Source organism: Scomber scombrus, chromosome 12 (genome assembly GCF_963691925.1).
Source record: "Scomber scombrus chromosome 12, fScoSco1.1, whole genome shotgun sequence".
NCBI lineage: Eukaryota > Metazoa > Chordata > Actinopteri > Scombriformes > Scombridae > Scomber > Scomber scombrus.
This window is the reverse complement of record NC_084981.1, coordinates 22,677,917-22,704,768: the sequence shown is the minus strand read 5'-3', so window position 1 is coordinate 22,704,768 and position 26,852 is coordinate 22,677,917. Positions and strand designations below refer to the sequence as shown.

The following is a 26,852-nucleotide window of genomic DNA, read 5'->3' as shown; positions in this document are numbered from 1 at the left end:
GGAAACTAATCACAATGAACACGAATACTGGAAGGAACACCGATAAAAAATGAGTCACAGTGATTCAGCTGCATGGTGATCAAAAGCAATGCGGTTTTACCTTTCTATGTAAACTTTGTCAGTAAAAAACCGACACAGTAAAAAAAGTAGATCAGTAACTGACACAGTTTACATAGTCAAGGCTGGGACAGTAAAGCGCTACACTGTGTTTGATGCAGCGCCGCACCTCTGAGCTTAAAGGACACAATACAAAACACTGTATTGGAAATGAAACATGGTGTGGGGGTGGCAAATGGAATAAAAGGTTGCTGAGAATAGATTGTTTTTGAAGTTTTGAAGTTGAAGTTTTGAAGCATCTGAAAAGAAAGCTGTAATGATTTTTTTAAGAAGTATTTTTGGGCATTTCAGGCCTTTATTTTAGACAATGGAGATATGCTGGATATAAGGGAGGGGGATATATAACAAACGTACCCAGCTGGACATGAAACAGGAATGTTGCAGTTTGTGGTTCACATCTTAACACCCTGGCCATGGGATCGCCCTTGATAACCATTTTTAAACCTCTTTATATTTACTGATCCTCCGCATATGATTCCTGTAGCTGAGAAAGTAGATCATTTTCTGGTTTGGGATTTATCAAAAATAAAGCACAGAAACCTTTTTTATGACTAAGAGCGACAGCATTTACTTTTTTTTGTTGCAATTTCCATTTTTATTACAGTGCTGTATAGCAGTGTAGCTAGCAAGAATGTTTAGCCATTGCTAAAAGCAAATATACAGTCCTATATTATGATGGTTATGTTTTTGTAATTCCTCTTTAACAGCTTGAGCAGGGTGCATATAAGCACACATTTTGAGGTGTGAGTTTACGCCTCCAGTGGTTCCACTTTTCAATTTCCTGGCGTTTATTCAACATGTTAATGTATGGAGGGTGTTGCTCCAGTTCCATTTTAAACTACTGTTTACTGTATTTAATTTAAAGACTTCAGGTTGATTTTACTGTATCAATCATTTTTGCTGTGTTCTGGATGTGCCTATCAGCAAAAACCCTAAAGCATAAATAACTTCGGCCTTTCTGACTTCAGTGGAAAAATATCTGTCCAGAGAGAATATGGTGGTCCACCGCAGACATTTGGCTTTTACACAACAAGGGACGAGGCTGCACGCCAACTGTACAGTTTTATAGAGGCAGCAGAAGACAGAAAGCAGCATGAGTGCACACACAGGCACACACACACACACACACACACACACACACACACACACACACACACACACACACACACACACACACACACACACACACACACACACACACACACACACACACACACACACACACACACACAGAGAGCAAGGAGGCACACAGAAGGCGGTGCAAGTCAACAATAAAACAAGACATCAGCAAAGACGATGTCAAGGTCATGAGGAAGAGTTATCTAAGCTCTAACACTGCACCCAGACTTTTGAGTCAGGCAAGTTTTTGCCTGACTCAACCTCTTAACTTTCATTCTGTTTTTTTGGAAGTAAAATCTAAAAAATAATTCAAAAAACCCTCTCTCTATTAACAGCCTCCAGGTGAGTTTTGAGGGTTAGGGTTACTGTTAGTAGCTATTAAACTTCACACGAGACAGAAATGACAGCATGGAAAACACACAGGCTGTAAACACACACGCAAACACAGGTGGCATATGTGGAGTGATGGCGGGGGTGTGCTGCATTGAGATGCGTGGATGAAACTGTGGTATAAAAAAAAACAAAAAAAAACAGGAAGCCTCCCTCCTTGCACTAATCCTCATCTTTTCTCCTTCCCTCTCTTTGGGAGGAGGGGGGGAGCGGTGGATGACGGCGCAGATGAGGACACAAGGAAGGAGAGGCTTCTAGTTCTAAGACTGGGAGACAACTTACTGAGTGTGAGTTTCATCATCATCTGCACCATCATCATCCTCATCCTCATCATCCCCTAAGTGTGCCACATGGCCCCTGGGAGAGGAGGTGAAGATAGAAGGGGAGGAGGAGGGTTTTGGGGAGGAAAGTAGAAGGGACGAAGAGAATAGAAATAGATGGATTGAGGTAGGGAGGGTAAAGGAGATTAAGGGAGAAAGGGAGCAAGCAAAGGAGATAGGAGATGACAACAGGAGGAGGAAGAGGAGGACAAGGTGGTGAAAGAGGATGGAGGGAGAGGGGAAAGGGGAGGGAGATCTGAGTGAAGCTTCATCCACAAACTACCTCTAACCCTTCATCTTTTGATACATATGGATACATCTGAAAGGAACACATCAACCAAAATTTCCTACAGCCTCGAACAACTGTGGGAAATTCTACCACAATTTGCTACTGATTCCTTCCACAAGCAGAACCAACTGTGCGGTTTAATCCTCTACAGTCCTTACAGATCTACACACACCTCAGCAGTAGACGTAAACTCCCCATTCAGTCGATTCATAGAAACATAACTACAGTTCAAATATCCTGAGAGAACCAACTGTTTATTTAAAACTGGCTGATATTAAATATGATTTTTTTGTGATAATTTTAATGGTTCAAGCTTACCTTAAAAGGAATTACATTACAGGTCATTTTGCTCCTTCTCAAATGTTTTATTGGCAACTGACCTTTTCTTTATTTGTGGCAGCCATGCCCTGACTACTTTTTGAAAAGAAGCCATTATTTAAACATAAATAATGGCATTTATTTAAGAATTTACAGTAATAACAAAGCCTGTAATGTATATCTGGGCAAATTACATAACTTTGCCCATACATTTTACAGTTAAAAACAGTTACATTTATGAAAACCTACTGACTGAGATGGTGTCATTCAAAGCAAATATATTGTACATTTATCCCATCCAACTAGAACTTTTAATCCCATACCACTTACAGTATACTGACTTTTTTCTTGTATTTAGATAGATAAGTTACACAAACCTGTTGTCACAGGATAGGAAACTAGAAAGTCATGGACATTTAACTACCAGACTCCAATCTAAGCAGTAGTTTCGTCTTTGTTGGGAATAACAGAGAGGATCAGTTTATGACTTCAGAATAAATGACAGATGAGGCGTCTGTCACAGCTAAGTAAGAAAAAGCCACTTTAACTACTTTTCAGGTGTCTGTTGTTGGAGGGTACTCCATCTCAGACATACAGGACTGTGGACCACCGACTGACTCCCCACCATTTTTAATACAGGAGTACACCTGGAACAACCTCAACGCCTGAAATAAGATCAGTGTTGTTTTCTCTACTACTAATACCTCTGTTCACCAAAGGAGACAAACTGTATAAAAAGCAGGAGGCAACTTACATTAAATCAACTGTAGGGACCTGAACAGCCTTGCAGAATATAATGCTTTTAATCTAACTTTTATCCATCTGTTTATTTGCATGGAATCAAACACATTCCCAAATATAGCAACTAGATAAATAAAAGGGAGTGTTTATAGGACAACTTACTACCTACTGTTTATATAGTAAAAACTTAATTACTATGTAGACCACAGAATTCAGTGAAACACATTTTTCGTATGATTGTCTCATAGAAAACAACACAGCACAAGAACGCTGATCATCATAATCTTTTGGGTAAATAAGGAGGATTTCTCCAAAGACTTGCCAGTATAATTACTAAAGACAACCATTGCAGCTTTGGTTAAAATACTGCAGACACGTGCATGTGGGTGGGTGTGTGTACGCACACACGAGTGTGTTTGTGTGTGTGTGTGTGTGTGTGTGTGTGTGTGTAAGCCATGCTCTGCAGAAGCTCCTATGAAGCACAGCCTTTTCCTGATGACATTAAAGCGTGAAGCAGGCCACAGAAGGAAAATAAAAACCCAGAAGAATCAAAAATGCTGACAGCCGGAGCAGCCTGAAGTCATTACATCAGCGTTAGTTGCGTGTGATTGGCCTAATTAGTCCTGCAGTTAACAATGATTGGCTGATGGGTGGGCGTGGTTAGAACACCGGCAAATTAAGAGTCCCAAAGTGAATCGGTCTGACTCACCTTTGATGTAGCTCCTCCTCCACAGATTTGAGAAGACTCCTGTTGGTTGAACAAGAGAAGAGTATAAATGAGATACTGATTTTGAATATATTGTACATGCTGGAGAAATCTTCTTAGTTCTTGCAAAACTATGGTGAGACATTTCGCTGCCCTGATCTGAACCCGAGCTTTTTGCTTACGAAGCAAACTTGTAAGTAGAAAGGCTTGCACAAACACACAGTTTACAGAATATCCTCAAGTTGCAAATATGAATAAATCCTCAAACCTACAGTAGGAAAACTCTCCCTGACTCACTTTCTAATTCTCTCTTTGTCCACAACCCCCCTATATCTAGACAAACTAATCTAGACTAATGAAAAAAAAAAAAGGTTGGAGAAATAAAAAGAAAGAAATGACAAAAAATGAAGGAAAGACTTACTTGTTTCCTCCCAGTAGACTTGGTGAATCATGCCCATACTCCAACTGCAAGTCCTACAAGACAGACAAATTACATTACAACTGTGGCATAATACATCATAACTGGCTCATTAAAAAAAAGGTGCTATGTGTTTGATTTCCCCAGGGATATAAGCAGGACAGAAGATATTGGCAAGGCGCCACAATAAACCACAATGAAATAGTGACTACGACCGAAAATCTGTTTGAATGCCAAGTTGCTGAAGGAGCTGCTAGTGCAACAGCAGTGGTGATAGTTATAGCAGCATGCTGGAAATATTAATACCCCCATAAAAACACAATTTTCACAATACATTTAAATCATTACCACATACACACAAGATGTACAGTGAGCATATGCCTAACTCTAGGCATACAGATTTGGCTTTTGCTGAGTTCACATTGTGGCCTTGAAATTGTGGCAATAATAAGATGTTAGCCACAACAGCAAATTCCCTCATGTCTTAATAGTGTTTTTAATAAAGATCCTGACAAATTACAGGTTTGCTGAAACAACAATTTGCAAACTTGGGAACTGCTATTTTGACAGTGACAAGAAGAGCAGGTGGAAAAATAAAGATACCAGCACTCAACCTGCTCAGACTAAACAGGTTTTAAACCACTCGTCCCTAACCTTTTTTGGCTCGTGAAGCAGAAAATGAAGACACATCTACTTTAAGAGCCATCATCACAGCTCATGGAGTCTGTATGGACTTGAATTGTGTGCAGGAGTCAATTTTTCTTCCCAGATATGTTTCATTTTGGGTCCCAAAAGAGGAGAAAATATCCAGTGTTTCACAAGGAAAACAGCAACAGTAAAATAAAAGCCAAAAAAAGTAAGGGAAAATATTTTGCTTATTTATTCCTGTAACTGGCTTCTGATCCTTCATATTTATCTCAGATTAGGAAATCACTGTTTTAGACTATTAAAGCAATGAATCATTAAACAAAGTGCCAAGTTAGGTGGCACTAGTAGACATTAGTGCCGAGACAGCCACAACGTGAATGCAGCATTGTGTCAGGAAAATACCCAAGATAATGACATAATGTATCAAGAGTGCAGAGAGAAACAGACATAACAAACATACTGCAAAGACACACACACACACACACACACACACACACACACACACACACACACACACACACACACACACACACACACACACACACACACACACACACACACACACACACACACACACACACACACACACACACACACACACACAACACACACACACACGAAAAAAAAAAAGGCCTCATTTGCTTTGATCATCTAAAGTATGTAAGAGGTTAGAGGACATTTAAGCAGCAGTGGAAAGTAGAGAGACACACGTTCTGTAGAGAGAAATATCAGAAATACCTCAAACAAATATCAGGTACTAGATAGGAAAATTAAATGATTGAGTGCATGTTTATAAATTATGATGTAAAAAAATCTACTTTGTGAGCAATCCCGTGTCTCTTGGCTAGGCACTGCGTCACTAACAGCGGATGAACACTGATAACACTGATTCTGACTTTAGTTTGTGTGTCTGGGATTTTTAACACAAAGAAAGATTTACAATCTGATTTTATTAAATGTAATGTTTGTGTGAATAAGTGCGACTGTATCTGAAAACAACAAAAACGACCACAACAACATCACTAAGGACTCTTATCACCATGACAACTACAACACCAGTTAGTGAGGCAAAAGCCAAGGCTGAAAAAAAAAAAGAAAGAAGAACAAAATGAACAGTAACAGATGGATGGACCAGAATAGATGGAACAAAAACTGTGAAAATAAACAAAAATACATGTTGGACATCGAGCAGCCAAAAAGAATCAGCACTCTGAGGAAGGAAGGGGAAAAAAAAAAAAAGACAGCAAGGGCTCGGAAAGCAAAAGAGCCAAAAGAAGGAAAAGGACCTGGCCTTCAGAAGCAGATTAAGAATGAAAGAGAAATGTGGAGAGAGTAAGATGGAGGTATAAGAAAGGTTAGAAAAATTAATCTAAAGAAAGAAAAAGCTGATGTAGGTTGGACGGAGGGAGAGTATAAGAGAGAGAGAGAGACAGATAGAAAGAGTACTACCAGATTAGATCTCGCGGTATAGTAGAGCTCCTCAACACAGTCCAGATAGGGCTCAGATTCACGCTGGTCAGCAAGACAGAGCGAGAGAGACCTCAGTTAATACATTAACCTGGACGATGGAGGGATGGGTGGGGGAGGAGGAATGGGGACACGGATGCAAGAGAGAGGATGATGTATGAAAAATGGATCAAGGCCAAAATGAGCTTTGGAGTCCATGGAACAGCAGAGAGAGAGAGAGAGAGAGAGAGAGAGAGAGAGAGAGAGAGAGAGAGAGAGAGAGAGAGAGAGAGAGAGAGAGAGAGAGAGAGAGAGAGAGAGAGAGAGAGAGAGAGAGAGAGAGAGAGAGAGAGAGAGAGAGAGAGAGAGGTTGGAATATTAATCTGAAGAGAAGAGAGGATGTATGGTGGGATGGAGGGAACAATGGTTGGATCCAAAAATAACCTGGGGTAGATGTGGATTTAAAAATTAACAGAAGAGACATTAATATAAGATGTTTATATATCATTAGCATAAAATACTTTATCTTGCTTTGTATAGCCTGAGACTTGTATACAGTGGCGTTCCCTTAAAGCCCCCCTCCAGTCAAAAATGAGTGTTTCTCTTAATGTCAGCTGACTGTGATGCTTAACCTTCACTGTGTAGAGTTTGACACTGTAAAGCTGTTTTTAATTAATTAATCTGCAGAGTGAGGAAAGTTTCTCTATATAGTATACCTACGAGCATGATTTGTGACATCATGACTCATTAGGAAGCTTTATGTGGAAATATTGAACTATTTTGTCGAAAACCTGTATCAGGAACAAATTATTATTCTACTTAGTATATCTGAAAATGTGTCTGGAGGGAATATTTAAATTAAGAGCAAATGTCACCTTAATTGAGGTTCGCTAGTGTTGCTGTGAGTGTGTTTGTTTATTGTTTAGCATTACGTAAGAGGTTAAATAGGCTGAAAGTTATTCCAGCCATTGATTTTGTAGTGAAGAGGTCACTAGATGCTGCTGCAAATCTTTTTGGCAACAGTAATGATGTTATTAATAATCTAATACAGTATTAATGTGGTAATGATTTATTGATGCTAAAATGCTACACTGGCACTGTCATTCTGAATGGGATGGACGCTGGGGAGCTCAGAACCACGTCGGTCAGCAGCTCAGAGGGAGACCGCATTTTATTACATGACTTTGAACGAGAGGGTCGAAACTGAAGGACAAAGGGATGAATGTACAGTAGATGAGTGACGCAAAAAAGATCTACACTGGTGATCGTGTTTCACCACCACCACCACCACATTGATGGATAAATAGATGGGGAGGAGAGTGAGGTGAGGATCTGATTTGATTTTAGGATGGATTTTCTCAGTGGACTTGAAGGGAAGAGGAACACAAAAACGGAAAAAAGTGCAAGTGCAAGGACAGAACAGAAGAAGTGGGTGAGTGAGTGAGGGGAGGACTTTGAACAAGAGGCTGTGATTGTACATGAACCCTGCACCATCCAATTTGTTCACTAGCAACCATTTCTTTCAGCTGCTTCAAAAGTTACAGGCAATAGGAAAAATAAAAAAATAAATTTACCTTTAGTTCTTATATCACCATAACAAGCACCTACAGCTACAGATAAACCTACATAGTTTTTTTTACTGAAATGCAAACACTAACAAAAAGCAGAGATACAGCATCAATCCATCAGTTTTTATCTAGCCTGCCGAAGGACGTGAGCGCAACCTGGTAGACGTTTGTTATCTTGCACGTTGGGAATTGGAGCTAACAAAGCTGTACTGTATGTTCATGTTAGTAGATTAGGTTAGATATTACAGCTAAAAACTCTAGTTGGCTGGGTTTCAGTTTTGTTGTGTCCACATCGTAGCTTCTGAGTGGCTGTCAGTCGGTGCCATAATAACATTTGGATAACATCCATTCATTATTCTGCTTATACAAGTCTACGTCGCCATGCTAGGCCGCTAAGCAAGGCGGTTAAGACATTCTTCTCCCCAGCCACAACCTCCAGCTTTTCCGGTGGGATACAAAGGTATCCAGACAAGTTCAGACATGTTATCCTTCCAGCATGCCCCAGGGGCGCCAACCAGTTGGATATATCTGGAATATCTCTGTGGGTAGGTATCTGAGGGGCATCCTGATTATAAACCAAAACCACATCAAGTCCTTTTAATCCAAAAGAAGAGCAGTTTCACTCCAAGTTGCTTCTACCATTCCAAGCTCCTCAACCTGTCCCTAAAGAAGAGCCCAGACACGGTACAACGAAAAACTCATTCTGGCTGCTTGTATCTGCAATCTCAACGCTTACATGCACTGACTGACATAAACTAGTTTTTTTGGGCTGAAATAGATCAGTGCATTCCTATTTAAAATGCCTGAGTGCCAGAGTGAACTATGTGGATGGGCTTATTGTTTGGTTCAACACAGATTGATAAGAATGTGGATTGGTTTGGGTGCTTCCTGTGATTAGGTGAGGATCAGCCATGCTGGTATTGGTGAAGTGACAACCACACAAACATAATTGCACCCACCCACACATATACAAGTATATACGACAGATCATAACTCACCGGTTCATGATGGGGTTCTGTCTCCTTTCTCAATGGAGGATCAAACTTCACCTGACCAACTGAGAAAGTAACAAAACAGGCATAGACAGAAAAAGAGGGAACAACATGAGATGAAAAAGGAGGATGTGTGAATTAAGACTTCCTTGGAGTTTTCTGACCTTAAAACTCAAAACTGAAAATGTGATTTGTTCCTGTTGACATCGAGTATGAACTCACAGTTAATCTCTGACAACGTCTTTCCTTCCCTGGTGCTCCTGCTGGTGGAACGAATGCGGTGAGGAACAGAGACCGGAGACTATCAGGAAAGAGATACAAACACACACACACACACATAGTCAAATAGCTGTTCAAACAATATACATAGTGTGGCAGTTTACAGGGTACTTGAGAAGATTACAATAGGTTTAAAAAAAAACAATCCTTCTGCTATTTCCTGTGGGTGGGATTTGATGACACAGCAAAACAGCCAGCCGCACTCCGCAACCAAACAACCAAAACATAGCAACAATGTGCAGTCAATGAAAAGCTCAAACCTTCCCTAGCAACAATACTAATGATTCATCTTTCTTGAGTCCCAGTAAGGCAAAATATCCTCTATGTATATAGTCAGACAGCACCTTGATCATTTCTGAAATACAGGTGAGGTGACCCTTGTAAGTTTTTCTTTGAGAATGACAAAGGTTATGTAATGTTTCGTCGCCTTTATGTCAGTGTTTTGGCAAATTATAATAGTTAAATTTATGAATGATCATTTTGAATCATCAATCTTCAAATTTAAACAAGTTGAAGGACATCACTCCTGCTTTTATGTCCTAGCAGAAGAGCTAAAAACACAGCAATATGCAAAGCATGCTTGTAAAATGCTAGATAAAAACAAACCAAGATCAATCAACACACAGAAAATGCATTTATCAAAGCCACATTTGTAGCTCAGATCCACTAATTGGATTTGTCCATTTAAAATCACGCCTTATAAGTGTAATGAAGTCCATTCTGATAGCACACAATTCATTGGTTAGTAACTGCAACTGCAAAGGAAGATGAAGATGGCTTCCAAAACGGATATGTTTGAGACCTTTTCATAATGCATCCTGTATCCTGAGTTTCCAAAGAAAGATTTCCTCTAACCAGCGATAGGTAAAACAATCCAAAACTATTATTAACTGTTTGAAGGGGCCCTGCTGTATTACTTCAAATGTTTTCCTGAACGTCAACGTTCTTAAAATTGAGATTATGGCTTTATGTAAAGTCAGAAACGCCACTTATGTGGACAAAATCAAACCAAAAATAACTGGATGTGGTTTAGATGCATTATTCAAAAGGACTGTGATAATGTCACACTTTGGTAGGCATCTTTATGAACTAAAGTATTTCTTCATCGACCAGCTGCTGCCGCCACAGAACTGGAATGAACACCTCATTGATCTGCTGTTATCCAAGATGGCAATGATGTTGTCAGGGAAGCAAGTATTTTTGTAAATGACTGGTCAGTGTGCGTCTCATGAAGCTGTAATATTCACTGCAACTAGAAATTAAATACACTTATTTCTTGCAGAGAGTTAGATGAGAAGATTAATACCAATGTAAGTTAGCCAGCAGCCAGTTAGCTTAGCGTAGCATAAAGGCTGGAAACAGAGGAAAAAAGCTAACCTGCTGTAAAACCCCAATTTGTCACTATTAGGACATGTTCTTTTGTACAAATTAAACAAATGAGATATTACATATGAATTAGTGATCTTTACAGGTGCTGGTAGACAGATTTTGTTACCTTTGGACAAAACCAGGCAAGCCGGCTCCTTCCAATTCCAGTCAATACTGTAAGATAAGCTAACCAGATGCTGGCTATAGCTTCATATTTACTGTACAAACATGCAAAAGATATCAATCTTCTCATTTAACTCTCGGCAACAAAGCATTTAAGGGTATGTTTCTAAATGTTGAACAATACCTGTAAATAAACAACAGTAGCATGAAAACAACTAAAAATCAATGGCAACGTATGCATATTCGGGCCAAAAATGTATTTCTTTAGTTTTATAAATGTAAATACGGGTCTAAACAATTTTGGCAAAGTTTATGCATTTACAATATTTAATCATGCCAATTGGTTATAATTAATTTAGGAACAAAATCTAATTTTCTGCACTTGTGTAACTTTCTGCCAACCTCATGTCAGTCTGATGTTTCAAAACTGACAATGTTACCTAATTATTGAAAGTGGAAACTAAAATCTTGCAACTATAATTATATGATTATATGAAAATATGAGCACTAGTTCATTTTATGGTTTTGGATGGACATGCCAACAGAAAAGTATAACATTAAATACAAATTTTCACTGGCATGTTAAACTAATTATGCAACTGCCATGGTAATCCCTCAACCGTCTGACAGGCACATGCCAATGCCAGTTTCCATGACAACACCAGTACACACTGAATTGAATGGATATCCACTTTTCTATTCATTCAGTTCTGTGGTCCTTCTCCCGGTCAAAAACCCGACAGACGGTACTGTTGTGTTAGAATGACATCACTGCAGACACCGCAGCCCAAGACTGGTACCTTCCTGCGGGCCGCAAAACGGGGTGCACGTCGAGCACCGGGGCTTATGGGTAGGAAATGACCCCTGTACTTAAACTGGGGAGGAGGTAGAGGATGGAGAATGGAAAGAAGAATAAGACACGAAAATAAGAGAAATAGGGGGGAAGAAGGAGAAGAGAAAGGTAAAGAGAAAGAAGAAGTGCTACAAAGAGAAAGAGGAAAGAAGAAGATGATATGCGGAAGAGTAGAAGAGTGAAACAAATGGAAAAAAAGAGGTGACAGAAGAATAAAAGCATAGAGAGAAAAGAGGGAGAAAGGGAAGAACAAAAGAACAGAAAGATGAGTCACGTGTGCCAGGGAAAGGAGAAACTAAGGCTGAGAAGAGAAGGGGTGATCGCTGGTGGATGGAGAAGGAATTTAATGGACGAGGTGAAACAAGACAGAGGTGAAACAGAGGTGAAACAATTTGAAAGAAAGGAAAAGAAGCAAGATCCAGCAAAAAGATGATCACTACTATGTTGACCTGCTTGCGAGCTTGACGACACTTCTGTTTCAAAAGTAAAAAACCTGAGAAGGTCAAAGGTTACCTCTGGTTCGGGGTCGTCGTCATCAAAGTCGTTGAAGGTGCTGTGGTCAGGGTTATTGGCTTTGTCCAGCAGCTCTATTGCCAGCGTCCTGCTGAGAGGCTGGGACACAAAGGGGTGCTGCAAAGACAGGAAGGAGACGCAGAAAATCAAAAAAGATGCCTTAAAATAGCTCAAATAACTTCAAAATGTTCCTTTTTATGGATGATTAGAAAACATGAAAGAATGCTACAAGCTAGGACGAATATTTAGTGTTGTGCTTGACAAATAACTAAAGTGACTGCTTATCAGAGCTGTCAAATAAACTGCAGTGACTCAGCCATTAATCGATGACTAATTGTTGTGGCACTACAATGAATGAATGTAACAGCTGACACATAATGATTAAATATGTTTACAGAGCAACGAGTTGAGTTTATGCCTGGCTGCAATTAGTTTAGTCAATGTAATACACAGTGTATATTTTACCACCAGAAGCATCATCTGGTATAAATGACACACAGTCAACTCATAATTTAGCTTTTATCAAATAAAGATTTAGCGGATGTTTAAGTACAGATAGCCATGTTGATATCTTCAAATTTGATAAGATTTACCGATCTAATGTTTTTTAATTGCATGTGTAACTATAGAGATGAATGTTTTTGTAAAGTTTATAGGCATACATGTCTAAATATAACAACAGCATAGTAAGGACTTTTGTGGAACTGGTCTAATCTGAAATGTGCAGTATAGCCAGCATGGGTCACACTACAACAAAACTATTCAATCTTTTAGAGTTATAAGCATTTTGTAACTGTTGCTCACCTGCAGCAGCTTCTCAGCTGTGGGCCTCTTCTTTGGGTTCTTGGTCAGAGCTAGTTTGACAAAATGGTGAAAGTTGTTTGTCCTAACATCCAGGAGAGAGAGGGGAAGAAACGGGTTAAACTTTCAGCCTTATGACGAGTTCAGTGCAGATTTTATACAGCTTGGCACTGAGTCTAAATGTATCTTAATATCTGAAAACTAGAAAAAACGACAACTGAGCAAAACATAGAATCATGGAAAAGGGGGGGGGGGTCACTTACCATTTAATCTTATCTTTCAACTTAGGAGGCTGGAAATTACTCTTAGTCATTAAGAACAGAGCCCTGTGGGGGGGAAGAGAGAGATTGCGATTAAAATAAGAGTCCTTACTGCAGAGTAAGAACACAATGTATGTAATTGTGAGCGTCTCACAGCATGTAATCATAATAATAAGTCAATACAGAGGTGCTATCACTTTAGCAACCTGGTCTCAGTACATCTGTTGGAAATGTTTTACAAATTGGAATCTTTGCCCACCAAGGTGCAGTCTAAAGTAAAAGGGCAATAGCAATGTCTGTAGTATTTGGACTTGAAATTATGTAAAATACCTTTTGAGACATCAGTGCTATAGTGCTAAAACATTTACTCACTCTGCTCCACTCAAAATGTGCAGTAATAATCACATTTATTTTACCTCATGGGGTGCAGGTCAAACATAGGTGGCTGCAGTTCAGCCAGCTCTATTGCAGTAATGCCCACAGCCCAGATATCACACAGCTGGTTATAACCTCCTTTCCTCTCCACTGCTGCTACCTCTGGAGCCATCCTATGGATAGTAAGAGAGAGAGAAAGAGAGAGAGAGAGTGAAGGAAGGGAGAGAGAAGCAGGGCATGCAAAGAAAAGAATGGGAGTAAAATGTGTGCTCATTTTTACAAAGTTAATAGGTTAATTGAACAGCAACACACAAGTAGTTTTTTGTTTTTTTTAAAACAATGTTTGCCTCAAGCAGAACAAAGAGTTCCCACCATGCATAACTCTATTACTTCTCCATAACTCTGCTTCCGTCAGAGCCTCAAGGACCCAAAAATTCCTGCTTTGCTAAGGTGAGATGTGAACGGTCTTGTTCCATTACAGCTGCACTGAAAACCATTAGCTAAAGCAATGAATGCGTGCAACATGTCAGACAACACATTCTGGTGTATTCCTGCATTCCTGCATGACCCATTAGACGAATTCCATCATACTGCCTGACGTCAGAGAATTGATCCAATTCCCACACTTTCCCCTTGTATGGAGTAGCGTGTAGGACTTCTACATTAGCTCTACATGCAAATATATCATGATGCAATTTTGAGGGAGTCGAAAAGAAAGCACAACTCACCAGTAAGGAGTTCCAATGAATGACTTCCTCTTGGCTAGAGTTGCTGTGATCTGGGCTGACACCCCAAAGTCGGCTACAGAGAGGAACAGGAGAGGAAAAGGGAGGTGGGATAGGGGGTGGTAAAGAAAGAAGAATAAGAATAATACAGGGTGAGTCAAAGAATTGAAGAGGATCATGGAAGACAATGAAGTACAAAAAAAAAAGAACAACAAGAACGCAAATTGTAACACAAAGGGGGAGCAAGAAGGAAACCAAAAGTTTAAAAATGAGGTCGTTTGAAGTAGAAGATAATTGCAGAAGCCGTGTTTGTCTCTCACCTAGTTTCACATAGCCATTGTCTGTCAGGAGGATGTTGGCTCCCTGTCAGAGAAAAACATGTCATGCATCAGGATCCAAAACAAGAAATCACACCTCCGAGTCAATTCAAATTAGCTTGGGAAGTGCATTGAGTTTGTTGCAAGATGGTCTGTCTTGATCAATGTAGCCTGCAGCTATGAATCAATTATCACCCCCCACCCCCCCACCACCCACCACCCCCATCACCCATGTCTCCATCATAATTTGGGGACACATTCTCATTTTCTACATCACTAAACAGAACTTTATGTATTATCATTAATCATGATAAATGAGCTGATTTAAAGTTGTTTTATCTAATACAAATAAATGCAGAAGAATATGTCTTTATGACAACTTTAATTTATTTCACAACCAATACAAGGCCCTGAAATAAAGACTACAGCTGGAAAATATGTCCTATGACTTGAGACTTTGTCAAAGAGGCTTTGATTCAATCCATGGAAATTTCAAAGGTTGCAATGGATTAGACTATACTGTAACAAGTTCTTAGTATTTTGCTAATCCATATTCATGGCATAACCCAAAGGGAAAGCACATCCAGCATGTTCAACAGTATGTTATAGATAACTTGGAAAGAGTATGATAATTTTATATATTTTAACAGGTTTCATATTCCATACATTTCCCCCCCGAGCTCACCTTGATGTCTCTGTGCATTTTGCCTTTATTATGTAGATAGTACAAACCCTGAAAACACAATCATACAGACATTGATGTTATCCAACACTACAGGCGCCTGCATAAAATGAAAAACAAACATGATAATAAAAAAAAGAATTACAGCACACTGAAAACAAACTAGTAATTACGTTTAAATGATCTGTCAAAGAAAACATTCCTATATTTTTCACCAGAACCAGCTGTTCATCATCAAATGTTTGGGAAATTGGCAGCCCAGACGTATCATCTGGGTTTCTGATGGATGACTGGCTCCAGTACAGAATTCAAACACAGTACAGCGTTTCCTCTGTAGCTTTACACAGCTGTGGTGCTTTGGGAAATAATTCCTGTTTTCTCTCAATATTTGTTAACGTCTGTTCGAAAGGACATTTCAATTTTTAAATGCTTATGTAAAACATCACATGCTCTCATAAAACATTAAGATTAAGTTTTTTAAATAATGCAAAGTAGTTTTTCTCACTTTGCACCTGACTGTCACTCTGCAGAGTCAGTGTTAAAGTGTTAGCACGAAGCACCAGAAACAATGATTGACAGTTAACATCATTCATGATTTGAGTGTTTCACACAGAATGAGGATCAGTTGCAGCTAAACAGAAGAACAATGTTTTCCATTCCTATGTCTGTTTATTCCTCTGCTCCTATTTAAAAAGATTCAGATGATTAGGGCTGGACGATATGGACAAAGTCAAGTATCATAGTATTACCTCAATATCGATACTGCAACAACCCTAGGGATGCTTTCACAAATATTTTCACAATGAGAATTTTGATAAATAACCATCAGTTCAGAAAATTGCATCACTTTACTGTAGTGCAGCCTTTAAAACCAGGAAAAGACAACACTTATGCCGTATCACGATGTTACAATATCCCAAATATAAGACGATACGTAGTCTCATATCATGATATCGATATAATATCAATGTTACCCTGTTCTACATATTATGGCATACATTATACTGTATACACTACCTGCAGGGTCTCCCGTGACATGTAGGCTATCTGTGACTCTGACAAAGGCCCGGTTACTGCGGAAACGACACAAGGAAGAGTGACAGAAACAAGAGAGGGAGAGGGAGAGAGAGAGAGGGATTGATATCAAAGAGTTAGACAAGGTTAAAAAAAAAAAAAAACACAAAATGATAAAAGAAGAACACCAACATTAATAGCACATAAAAAAAAAGTGTGATTGTGAGTGTGTTTTAATGCATGTTGTTCTTACAGTGATAGATATCCTGCAGAGAGCCTCCCCCACAGTACTCCATACTGATCCATAGCTTATCTCTCCTGCACATACACACAAACAAAGAAGTCTGTCAGTACACCCTCACACCTATACAGTATATACACACAAACACACAATGTCTCACACATGTAATTTTCCCTAAAACACTTCCACATGTCTCCAGCTTTTCTACATACACCAGTTAATCTCTATTTTTCTGTCTCTGTCACACACATACACATAAACTAGACAGAAAAGTAGCATACTTAACTAATAACAATAACACACACACACACACACACACACACACACACACACACACACAATCTTACCGGAGATAACTGCCAAAATAGGCCACAATGTTGGAGTGTTTACAGTCCTTCATCATTATAATCTCCTGCTGGACAACAGCAAAGTCCTCACCTGGAGAGAACACATGTACACACACACACAGACAAAAACACATATCTTTACGACAGTGATAAGGCAGCTTGACTGGGACATAATTACTTACAGAGAAACTCAAGAGAAAAGATGAAAAGTTGATTTCATGAGTTTGTATTTGTGTTGAAGAATTTGTGTAAGTGTGTGTTTCTGATAAAAAGATAAAAGAGGGAAACATCACATAAGCAATGACCATAAATGGATGGACTGTTGTTTTTCTTAATGTCGCACACTTGAGAACCTAAATTATTCAAGCAATTTCCTGTGTGATGATACATTTGTGATGATACACACACTTTTGGTCACTTATTGTCTTTCTTTGGTGGAATAACGAGAGGACAGAAACCCACAGAGAGGAAGAAAAAGAGGAAAATAATGTATTGGGAGAGACACAGAGCTAAGGACAGTGACAGAAGGGAAAGGATGAGGGTGAGAGGGGGTATGAGGAAAAAAGATTGTGGAAAAGAAGAGAGGCTAGCCTGAAAGTGGGATGCCAAAGGAAAAAGATGGTGATAGGACTGCAGCGAGAAGACGAGAATAATGAATGGTGGCACAGTGAGTGAGAGAGAGAGAGAGAAGTTGATATAGGAGAAGAGACGAAGACTGGTGAGGTAAAGGAATAGAAAGGAAAAATGAGATAACTCACCCGGTTCCAGTTTGATGACTTTGATAGCAGCCAGCTCCCCTGTGTTTACATTACGAGCCTAACGGTGGGAGAGACAAAACAAAGGGGACAGAACGAGAGTCAGTGAAGGCTCTAAACACACAGGCAACACTTGGGAATGTTGTTCATGTAGCATAGAGATGTGTGGAGCTGAACTGAGAGACACAAAGGGAGACAATTTGATGCTGTTGTCATCCAACTGTAAAGGGATGTAATGAGAAATGATATGTACATCGGCACAGCATGAAAAAACTCAATTACCTCATTTATTTCAATGAGACCTTTGCATCCTGCAAAAAATATGGACCTGGCTTAACTTTTTTTAATGCAATGCAATGAAATATTATATGACGAAACATAGGGTTGACCAATCAGAAACATGCAATATTACTGTTGGATTACTTTGTAATTTAAACTGCATATTTCTGTTTGCTTCATGATCGTCACAGAGGATAAAATGATCCCGGCTGTGATAAAACCTTACAGAGTTTCATACTGTAGGGTTATAAACCACTGTGTTGACTCCTGACAATATTTCAAACTCATGGATCTGTCACTCAAACAGCACTTCCTCGATCGTATTTCATCTTCTCAGCAGCAACTAAAGCTAATTAGCAACAACACCCGGTCGTACAGCTACAATAGAGACGTGCACTTCAGCCTTCACAAGTGTTTTCAGTGACTTTAGCTGATGAGGTTGAAGGTGTGCAATAACTGTGCAGCAATCAGATTCCCTTGAAATAATTGGAGTGATAAAGTCGGTGTAATTTTTCCTACTATAACAGGTGCAGCAAAGCTAAGATGAGAGTAAAGGGGGGCATGTCCATCAAATGGGGTGAAGTAAAATCATCTGTGTGGGTGCATCATAGCTGTACAGACATTTTGAGAGTGGCTGCACAAAGATGTCCCTTGACACCAAAAACTCAATGCCAAAATGTTATTCTTAACAACGTGCTCCTGTTGCTATTAAATGTCCTATTCTTTTAAATGGGAACAAAATCAGTTTGTAGCTAGTTTAGCAAATTAAAAATAGCAGAATGAATTCATCACTCCTTCACAACACGCTGACATTTTAACGCAGATAAAAAGGAGGCAACAGAGGAATGCAGACAGGAAATCGAGCATGTTTTTCCTGTATTCCTGAAAAGCTGACATTTGTTAAAAATTGGGGCTTTGGCAGGATACTGAGGCTGATTTTCTATAAATAGAGAGCTGTGTTTACATCCAGCAGCAGTGTTGGTGAGGCAGAGGAATTCTATATGAAATATTCATGAATAAAAGATGCTCTTTTCAGAGGAGACATGAATTGCTCGCTTCTCTCGGGCCTAGTGTGTGTGCAGGCATGACTGTATGTGACATTGCAGAAATATGTGTGAGAGAATGAGTGTGTGTGTGAGAGAATGAGAGTGTGTGTGTGTGTGTGTGTGTGTGTGTGTGTGTGTGTGTGTGTGTGTGTGTGTGTGTGTGTGTGTGTGTGTGTGTGTGTGATGTTTGAAGTCGACTGATACAACCGAAACTCTCATCATGAGACAAAAAAGCCTAATACCGTTCCATGTCTCTAACACAGCTGCTCTTTCTGTATTTCCTAATTATATGTTTTCACTATTTCTCGACTAGACAGTGAGATTAGACAGAAACACCCCTATCTACCCTCATCCGGGCTGCCCTCACCAAATCCAGCATTAGCGGTGGAAAAGCCCTGATATTTTATATTCTGGTCTGTTCACTTTACTGGAAAGCTGTGACACACTGGAGGTTAAACTGTTTTAAAAAGTGCTGTATGCTTATTGATTCTCTCTAATCTGTTAGAGCCACAACCTGAGTAGTTTTGAAAAACCATCAAATTCTATTAAAGTTTTCTGAGTTTTTATTACAGTGATGCATAATGTGCTAACTGAGCTGCCAAGTCAGCATGAGCAGCGATAGCTATCACGGCTGAGTGGAAAAACAAATTAACACCCCTAAAAGAAACTCAAAACTTCCCCCCAACACACAAAGACATTGGAGTACTGCCCACACAAGTGCGCTCCAGGAAAACAATAGTGACAAGGAGACAAAATAAAGCAATGAACTCGCAGGAAAAACACTACGCGCTATCAGGAATTAATCGGTAATGTTATAAGACAATAAAAAAGGGGCTTTGTCAGTTTTGTCTAATAAGATTGTTTCTTCAGTTCAAGAGCGAGATCGACTGAAGAAGAAGAAGAAGAGAGGCAGAGGAAGAACAGCAGAGGCTAACCCACACCAAAACAAAGCTGTGGGCGGGAGGGAAGAGAAGACAAAGAGACGCAAAGAGTAAAGAAGACGACAGAAGTGGAGTGGAGAGCAGAGACAGTGTGTCTTCAGTCAGCAGACAGAGCAGAGATGACTCATAGCACTCAGTGCCACTGTTAGTGGGAACAACACACAGCCTGACTTGACTGGCTGCTGTGGCTGACTGAAGCGTGCCATCTGCTGTAACCAAGATGATGCAGGTTTGATCCCTCGCCCCCCCCATTTACTGTAAGTTAGAAAATCATACTGACAGTTTCATGAGCCTCAATTAGCCAATCAAGCTCAACTTTTAACACCAATTAAAATAATTCCACAAAAAATGCTCCAGTCCATCAAATCTAGTTAGTTTCCCTGTGTATGTAAGGGCAAATTAATGAATGGCAACCACTTTGGGATAATGGTAACTAGAAATGTTCTCCAAAAACAACCAAAAAACCCACTGGACAGGCATTTCTTTCTTAATAGATTTTAATGGTTGGCAAAACAAAAAGTGCTCATTTAAATTTATTCTGAGTGAGAACTACAAACTTAACGGCTAAAATGTCGAGTAAATGAGTGACTGATGAAATCTCTGGGTGCCTGACTGGCTGCTTAATGCTGAGACACAGATGAGTGGGCGCTTGTTGATGGTGACACAGAGGAACTGGAAAAGTGATAAAAAGGTGACAAAGCAGAAGATGCCATACATGTGCTTGGGAACAAGACCAGGTGTACCTTTAAAATTTACAATACCCTGGATACCATACAATACCTTTTTAGCTTTGCTGTGCACAATGATGCATGTGCAGAGTTTGACATTTAAAGGCTAGTTTGGACTAGTTCGTAGCCAATCATAGTCAAGGATAAGACACATAGTTCTTGTATTTTAAGACATTTGAACTAGTTAACTTTGGAGGGAAATCATCAAATTATTATTCTAATCAGACAATTTTTTATACGACTTAAAAATGCCTGAGGGGATCTTTTTTGGTGGTTAAACACACAAAACAAACACACAAAAAACATTAAAATATTAAGAATAATGACTTAAATAAAGAAACTGTCTGACCAAAGAATAAGTAAAAAGGAGTATGAGTTCATTTTCAGTCGATACAAAAAACTATTAGGGTTCAATAACCTGCCCTATTTTGGAAAATTTCCCAGATGAGAACAGAGCTGAATTAGTAGTAGATTAATTGCCATCATTTTTTATAAATTGGGTTTTAGGCTACTAATGGGACAAAAGCACGCACTGGAAGAAATCACCTTGGGCTCTGGGAAATTATAATAGGCTTTTTCTCAAAATGTTATAGACTACACATATATTCAATGAAGAGATTAATTAATAAAAATAAGGGACCAGAGTTTATGGCTACGGTATGATTTCTATTGTACAATACTGGAGAAACTTAGCTCACATCCATGTAACACCTCTACCAGAGTGTGTCGGGGAGGAAGCTGAAGTAATGGTCAGTGGTTAAGGTTCAGGTAAGGCTTCAGTTTAGGCAATGAGTGGTTATGATTAGGGTTGGGTAAGTCCCCAGGAAATGAATGCAAGTCAATGTAATGTCCCCAAAAAGTGATCTAGGACAGCGCGTGTGTAGGCGTGTGTAGGTGTGTGTAGGTGTGCAGGTGTGTGTGTGCGTGTGTGTGCGTGTGTGTGTGTTATACTGAGCATATGGTCAGCTCAGTGGAGGATCAGTGTGGCATGTCTCTCTCTCTCTCTGACCATGAAAAACAAACATGAACACCCTAAGCTTAACGTCACACTGTGTTAATCATCCCACTCAGCTTGAGTTGAAATCCTGTGAATATTGTGCAAAAAAAAAAAGAAGAGGGGGCACCTTTTGATTTACGAGGTAATTTAAAAGTAGTTTGCCCCTCAAACTTTTCTATTTTGACTTAACTGAATTATTGCATACGTTTCATGCATTTGTGTGACACTCACCACATGTCTGACACAAACACCATTAACACACACACACACACACACACACACACACACACACACACACACACACACACACACACACACACACACACACACACACACACACACACACACACACACACACACACACACACACACACACACACACACACACACACACACACACACACACACACACACACACACACAGGGTATTCTTCTTTCACTCCAGCTTTGATGGAGCAGCTTTTTATTACTATTTACAGTTAATGCAGCGTGACAGAAGACTTGTGATGTTGACTCTTGGCAGACGACTGCTCTGGTGGACCAACTTTCATAAGATCAGGGTTCATGTCATGGTAGCTGTCTCAAGTCACAAGTTCATGTCCAAGGTTTCACCCTCTTACTCTGCTCAATCAGCTTCATATAGTTTTTCTACTTATCTTTGCCATATAAAACTGAATATTTTGGGGGTTTTTTGGGCTGATAATTGCATAAAATAAGGTCATCACCTTGTCTCCTGGGATTTGTGAGGACAGTTTTTTATTATTTTCATATATTTCTAAAGACAAAATGGTTAATTAATTAAATGAGGAAATAAGTTGTAGATCAAACAATGAAAATAATCCTTTTTTTTGCAGCCCTACGTAATTTTCAGTGTGATTTTTTGGGTTCAATTGTATCTCTTTGTCAGATTTTTTCTTGTGTGTTTATAGATTATATTACACAGAATAAATGAACTGATTTGGTCAATAAGAACCATGTCATATGCAGGATGTTTGGGTGTTTAATTATGCTCTGTATGACTTTTTCATTAATCCACATACTTTGTAACACATTTCTTACAAATCTTTTTAAAATCACATTAGTGGCTTTCTTATTCTAGTCACCTCCAGCTCTCGTGTGTTATCCAGGACCACTTGGGGGAAACTTGCCTGCTGAACTTTCCGTCATGATTACAATCTCATGTTCTTGTTACCATCTAATCATTAATCTGTCTCTTGACATTTTCGAACCCTCCGTGTAGGAGCAGCCCAGAACGACACCGTGCAGAAGGGTGCTGCAGTAGACTGAGGAGGGGGGGTTAAAAGATTTGGGCCTTGGGCAGTGACAAATGACAACTGTAGCTGTTTACTCACTTCCTTGGACAAGATTGTCCAGGAAATTTAAGCTTTTAAATTGGGTAACCATACAGTCTCAACAACTATGCCTTTTTGACCTTTTAGATAACCAACACATTAAGCCACGACAAGCTTCTTACTTAAGAAATGGCCTTTGTTTGTTTTCTACTCACTTACTGACATTAGATAATAATTCACATTGACATGCATGTCCCAATTTTTATATAACTACTGCTGTGTGAAAACCTTCAACTTTTTTAGGAGCTTTTTATCTCCTCATATTCAGGTTAGACTGACTTATTTCTAAAGTTTATGGAACACTTTCAAGGTCCAATGGGGAAAAAATATATATCATCACTTTATCTTTGTTTCTATCAGTTTTGAAACAGGGTTATCACCACAAATTGTCAAAACTCAGATTGATGAAGGTACTGCTCACAGCTTCTTTTCTAAGAGAGCTCAGTCTCAACGTCTACCCACATGGCCTCAGGAGGGGAGCAGGTGAGGCGGAAAGCAGTAGGCAGTGAAGTGATTTTAATTAGTGCACCTGTCTTTTAAAAAACACCAACTCAGTCAAGCAAAACACCCATAAATGCACATACACGCACACACCAAACCTTTTAGGGCCATTTTATTTAGAAAATGTACTTTTTTTCCCCTCACTCAAAAGCTTCTTCCCAGAAGGGTCAGTTAATCCCGTGTTTAGTATTGAAATCTTTCTCTCTTAAAGCAAATGACAGGCTCTGCTAACAGCAATGACGCTACTTATTTCCGATACAACTCAACTTGCCTGAAGGTAAACTGAAGTGGAGCTACACTGAAAACTAGTGAGATCAATGCCAGAGACATAAAGGTGCTGCACTACTGCCCAATGCAGTTTTAATTAACTTAATAAGTAATCTTGTCCCAAATTATTCAAATCTTGAAAACAAGGTTAAAGTTGGAGTTTCATAATTAAAATCCTAAGTTCTAACTAAGTTATCACCACACATGATGTTTGGTGAGATGAATGTTAACGATTCTTCTCGGCACCAATGACATCCACATTTAGTGTTGGCCCGTGAAGTCACATACCACACACACTTCACACACTCCTGCTACATGGATGCATGTTTGCGTGTAGGGCTGGCCAATTATTATCATTATTATTATAACAATGTGAACAACTGTGAATGAGACTAGATGTGGTCTGAGATTTTGGATATTGTGATATGGCTTTAGTGTTGTATTTTCCTACTTTTAAAGGTCATATTAAAGTAAAGATTATGTAATTAACTTATCAGACTGTTTTAGCTGTTCTATTATTTGTCTTTACCCTCTTAGTCACTATATCCGCATCACTGATGATAATTTATCAAAAAACCCATTGTGTAAAAATTTGATAAAAGCACCAACAGTCAACTCTATAATATTATTGCAATATCAGTATCGAGGTATCTGGTCAAAAATATTGTGATATACTGTTTTTGTCGATATCGCCTGTATGTATTTATGAATGTGCAGTATGTGCACATAATTGCAGTGTGAGGATTCAGTGAAAATCATTAAAATATTCAGCCGACTGCATAATCCAAACAGATTTACATAAGATTATGCTTCATTTCCACAATTTAAAAACATGTTTGTCTCCCTCTCTTGTTCTTGTACATGTTTCTTAAGAAGCACGATGCCTGTATGAAACAATTATTTAGCCCAAACCAAATTTGAGCACTCCCAGCTCCATCACATGAGCACACAATCTCAAAATAGGATTTGACACTTGTGCTACAACGCTGCCAAGATTTACTGAACAAGTTCAGCAGTAGAGTTATACCCTGAGAGAGGTCCGAGCAACAAGGTGCTACAAACAAGCCTAAGACATTATCCCTTACTATTTATTACTAAAAAGTGACACAGCTTATAGTTCAAGTGACCCAAATGCATATAATTTAGTTGTATATGGGAGTTTGTTATTATTATTTCTTTATAATTAAATGTATATCCTGTAAAATGACTGAATGAATTCTTGAAACTGTGAAACATTTACCTTCCATTATTTTTGAGGGGTGCCTTTAAAAAAATAACAGACTATTGTTATTGTTTCCTTTGTAAAAAATCTCACTTTAATTGTGATGATTGGTCATGTGACCCATTTGCAGGTGAAACATGTCTTTCTCTCCAAATAAAACCACAGTAAAGTCAGTTCAGTGCGCTGTGGTTAACTTTGACATCTCACCCAAAATGTATAATTTGGATTAAGGAATGCAGCTAAAACTGAGAAAACTGTGCAATTCCAGCGTTGGATGCCGTTTTCCTTGTGTAATTTGAGTAGTAGCATCCTTATACAATACCAACTACACACATACAACCCAAAGTGTTGCCAATGAAGCGCCCATTACAAGACTGTTCAGTTCAAAACAAAATGTCCTAGAAATGACAAACAAGTTGTACAAGCTGAAATTCCAGACCAACAATTAAAATATTTTGACAGACCAACAAAGCTGACAATAGAGAGAGAGAGCTTCAGCCTTAACTTAACAACATGACAGTCTACTGCACTTTATTAACATTGACTGGTTGCCAGAAATACAGCTCTATGTTGTTTATCAAGCCATCAGCCATCAGCCATCCTAACCACGATCAAAACTCCACGCAATGCAAAAAATGCTCGGACACTATCTGATTCAAGTGTGGTAACGTACAGCTTCATGTTTATTCTTGCAGTATTGGATTGTAGAAACTCAGGAGAGACTCAGCAGCCAGCTGCTCAAATTACCACTAAACATCCTTCACTTTTTCCTGCAGCTGGGGAAACAACACATGAAACTTCTCTTGGTCCTGAGAAGCTGCAGCATTTATTAATTGTAGTCTGTCAGATTGACAATTTACTGCTAACCTTTTAATTATTCTGCCACTCGCTCTGCTCGCTCAACTCTTACAACAGTAACTTTCACATAGGTGTCCTTTGAAGAATCTGTGATAACATAGGGTGTTATCATGTTTGCACAATGAAGTAAAAATCATTAGAAGTAGAGCCTGACCAATATATAAGTCACTTGATATTATCGGCTGATATTGCCCTGTGACAGATATATCGGCATATGTGTGTAGACATGTCATGATAACTACTTTTGTTGTACTATATGTTGTCTCAGAAATAATCGCGATAAACGATATTATTGTCATTTGAAGATCATTTTATGCCACTGATATAATGGTAATATAATAACATAATAATACAAGGGGAGCGGGGATGTGGGATTGGAGAGCGGGCGCTATGCTTCTGTAAAAACACAGACTGCCATTATGGGTTGGGACAGAGTTATTTACCTTTAATTCCATATAAGTGGTGCCACTCACTTCTGTGGTCTCCGCTCAGGACGTGCACAGTGAGGAATGGAGGACACTACTTGCTTAGCCAATGTTACATGAATAACCTCTTAGCTGCTAATGTGAAGTGTGGCAATATTGAGGTGAAAAAAAAAAAGATAAGGTGTTATCATGTTTGCACAATGAACTCGTTATTATTGGCCAATTCTGCCATATGACAGATATATTGGTTTCGGTGTGTATGTTGTCGGATGTTCTCTGTGTTATTTATTTTATAGTTATTTATGATTACCGAATTCCCAGTTTACTGTTTCAGTGCACTGATGTCATTTTATACACACAAGTTAATTGTTGAACTGTCACATCCATCACATATCTTTGTCACAAGTGTTTGATAACGACATTTAAGGGATCTTTGCCAAAAAAAAAAGAAGTGTGTTTAATGTATATATTCTGTATATAAATGATAAATAAGCCAATATATCGATTCGAT

The 26,852-nt window shown here is 39.0% G+C and overlaps 1 protein-coding gene across 11 annotated transcripts in view; it reads right to left on the bottom strand.

Annotated features, from left to right (window-relative positions):
- LOC133992030 (mitogen-activated protein kinase kinase kinase kinase 3-like) overlaps positions 1 to 26,852 on the bottom strand; it is a 47,118-nt gene that overhangs the window by 13,662 nt on the left and 6,604 nt on the right. For 7 of the 11 annotated variants that reach the window (XM_062430679.1, XM_062430681.1, XM_062430684.1 and 4 more), the window contains exons 2-18: positions 17,729 to 17,786; positions 16,971 to 17,061; positions 16,636 to 16,700; positions 16,386 to 16,441; positions 15,372 to 15,419; positions 14,690 to 14,732; positions 14,373 to 14,445; positions 13,686 to 13,817; positions 13,273 to 13,335; positions 13,013 to 13,094; positions 12,209 to 12,325; positions 9,295 to 9,373; positions 9,079 to 9,137; positions 6,516 to 6,578; positions 4,422 to 4,474; positions 4,004 to 4,042; positions 1,909 to 1,983 (exon numbers count right to left, since the gene is read on the bottom strand). In XM_062430679.1, coding sequence (XP_062286663.1) covers positions 1,909 to 1,983; positions 4,004 to 4,042; positions 4,422 to 4,474; positions 6,516 to 6,578; positions 9,079 to 9,137; positions 9,295 to 9,373; positions 12,209 to 12,325; positions 13,013 to 13,094; positions 13,273 to 13,335; positions 13,686 to 13,817; positions 14,373 to 14,445; positions 14,690 to 14,732; positions 15,372 to 15,419; positions 16,386 to 16,441; positions 16,636 to 16,700; positions 16,971 to 17,061; positions 17,729 to 17,786 — 1,196 coding nt within the window. The remainder of the gene's footprint in view (positions 1 to 1,908; positions 1,984 to 4,003; positions 4,043 to 4,421; positions 4,475 to 6,515; positions 6,579 to 9,078; positions 9,138 to 9,294; positions 9,374 to 12,208; positions 12,326 to 13,012; positions 13,095 to 13,272; positions 13,336 to 13,685; positions 13,818 to 14,372; positions 14,446 to 14,689; positions 14,733 to 15,371; positions 15,420 to 16,385; positions 16,442 to 16,635; positions 16,701 to 16,970; positions 17,062 to 17,728; positions 17,787 to 26,852) is intronic. The other 4 variants (XM_062430682.1, XM_062430689.1, XM_062430683.1 and 1 more) reach the window with 3 other exon arrangements.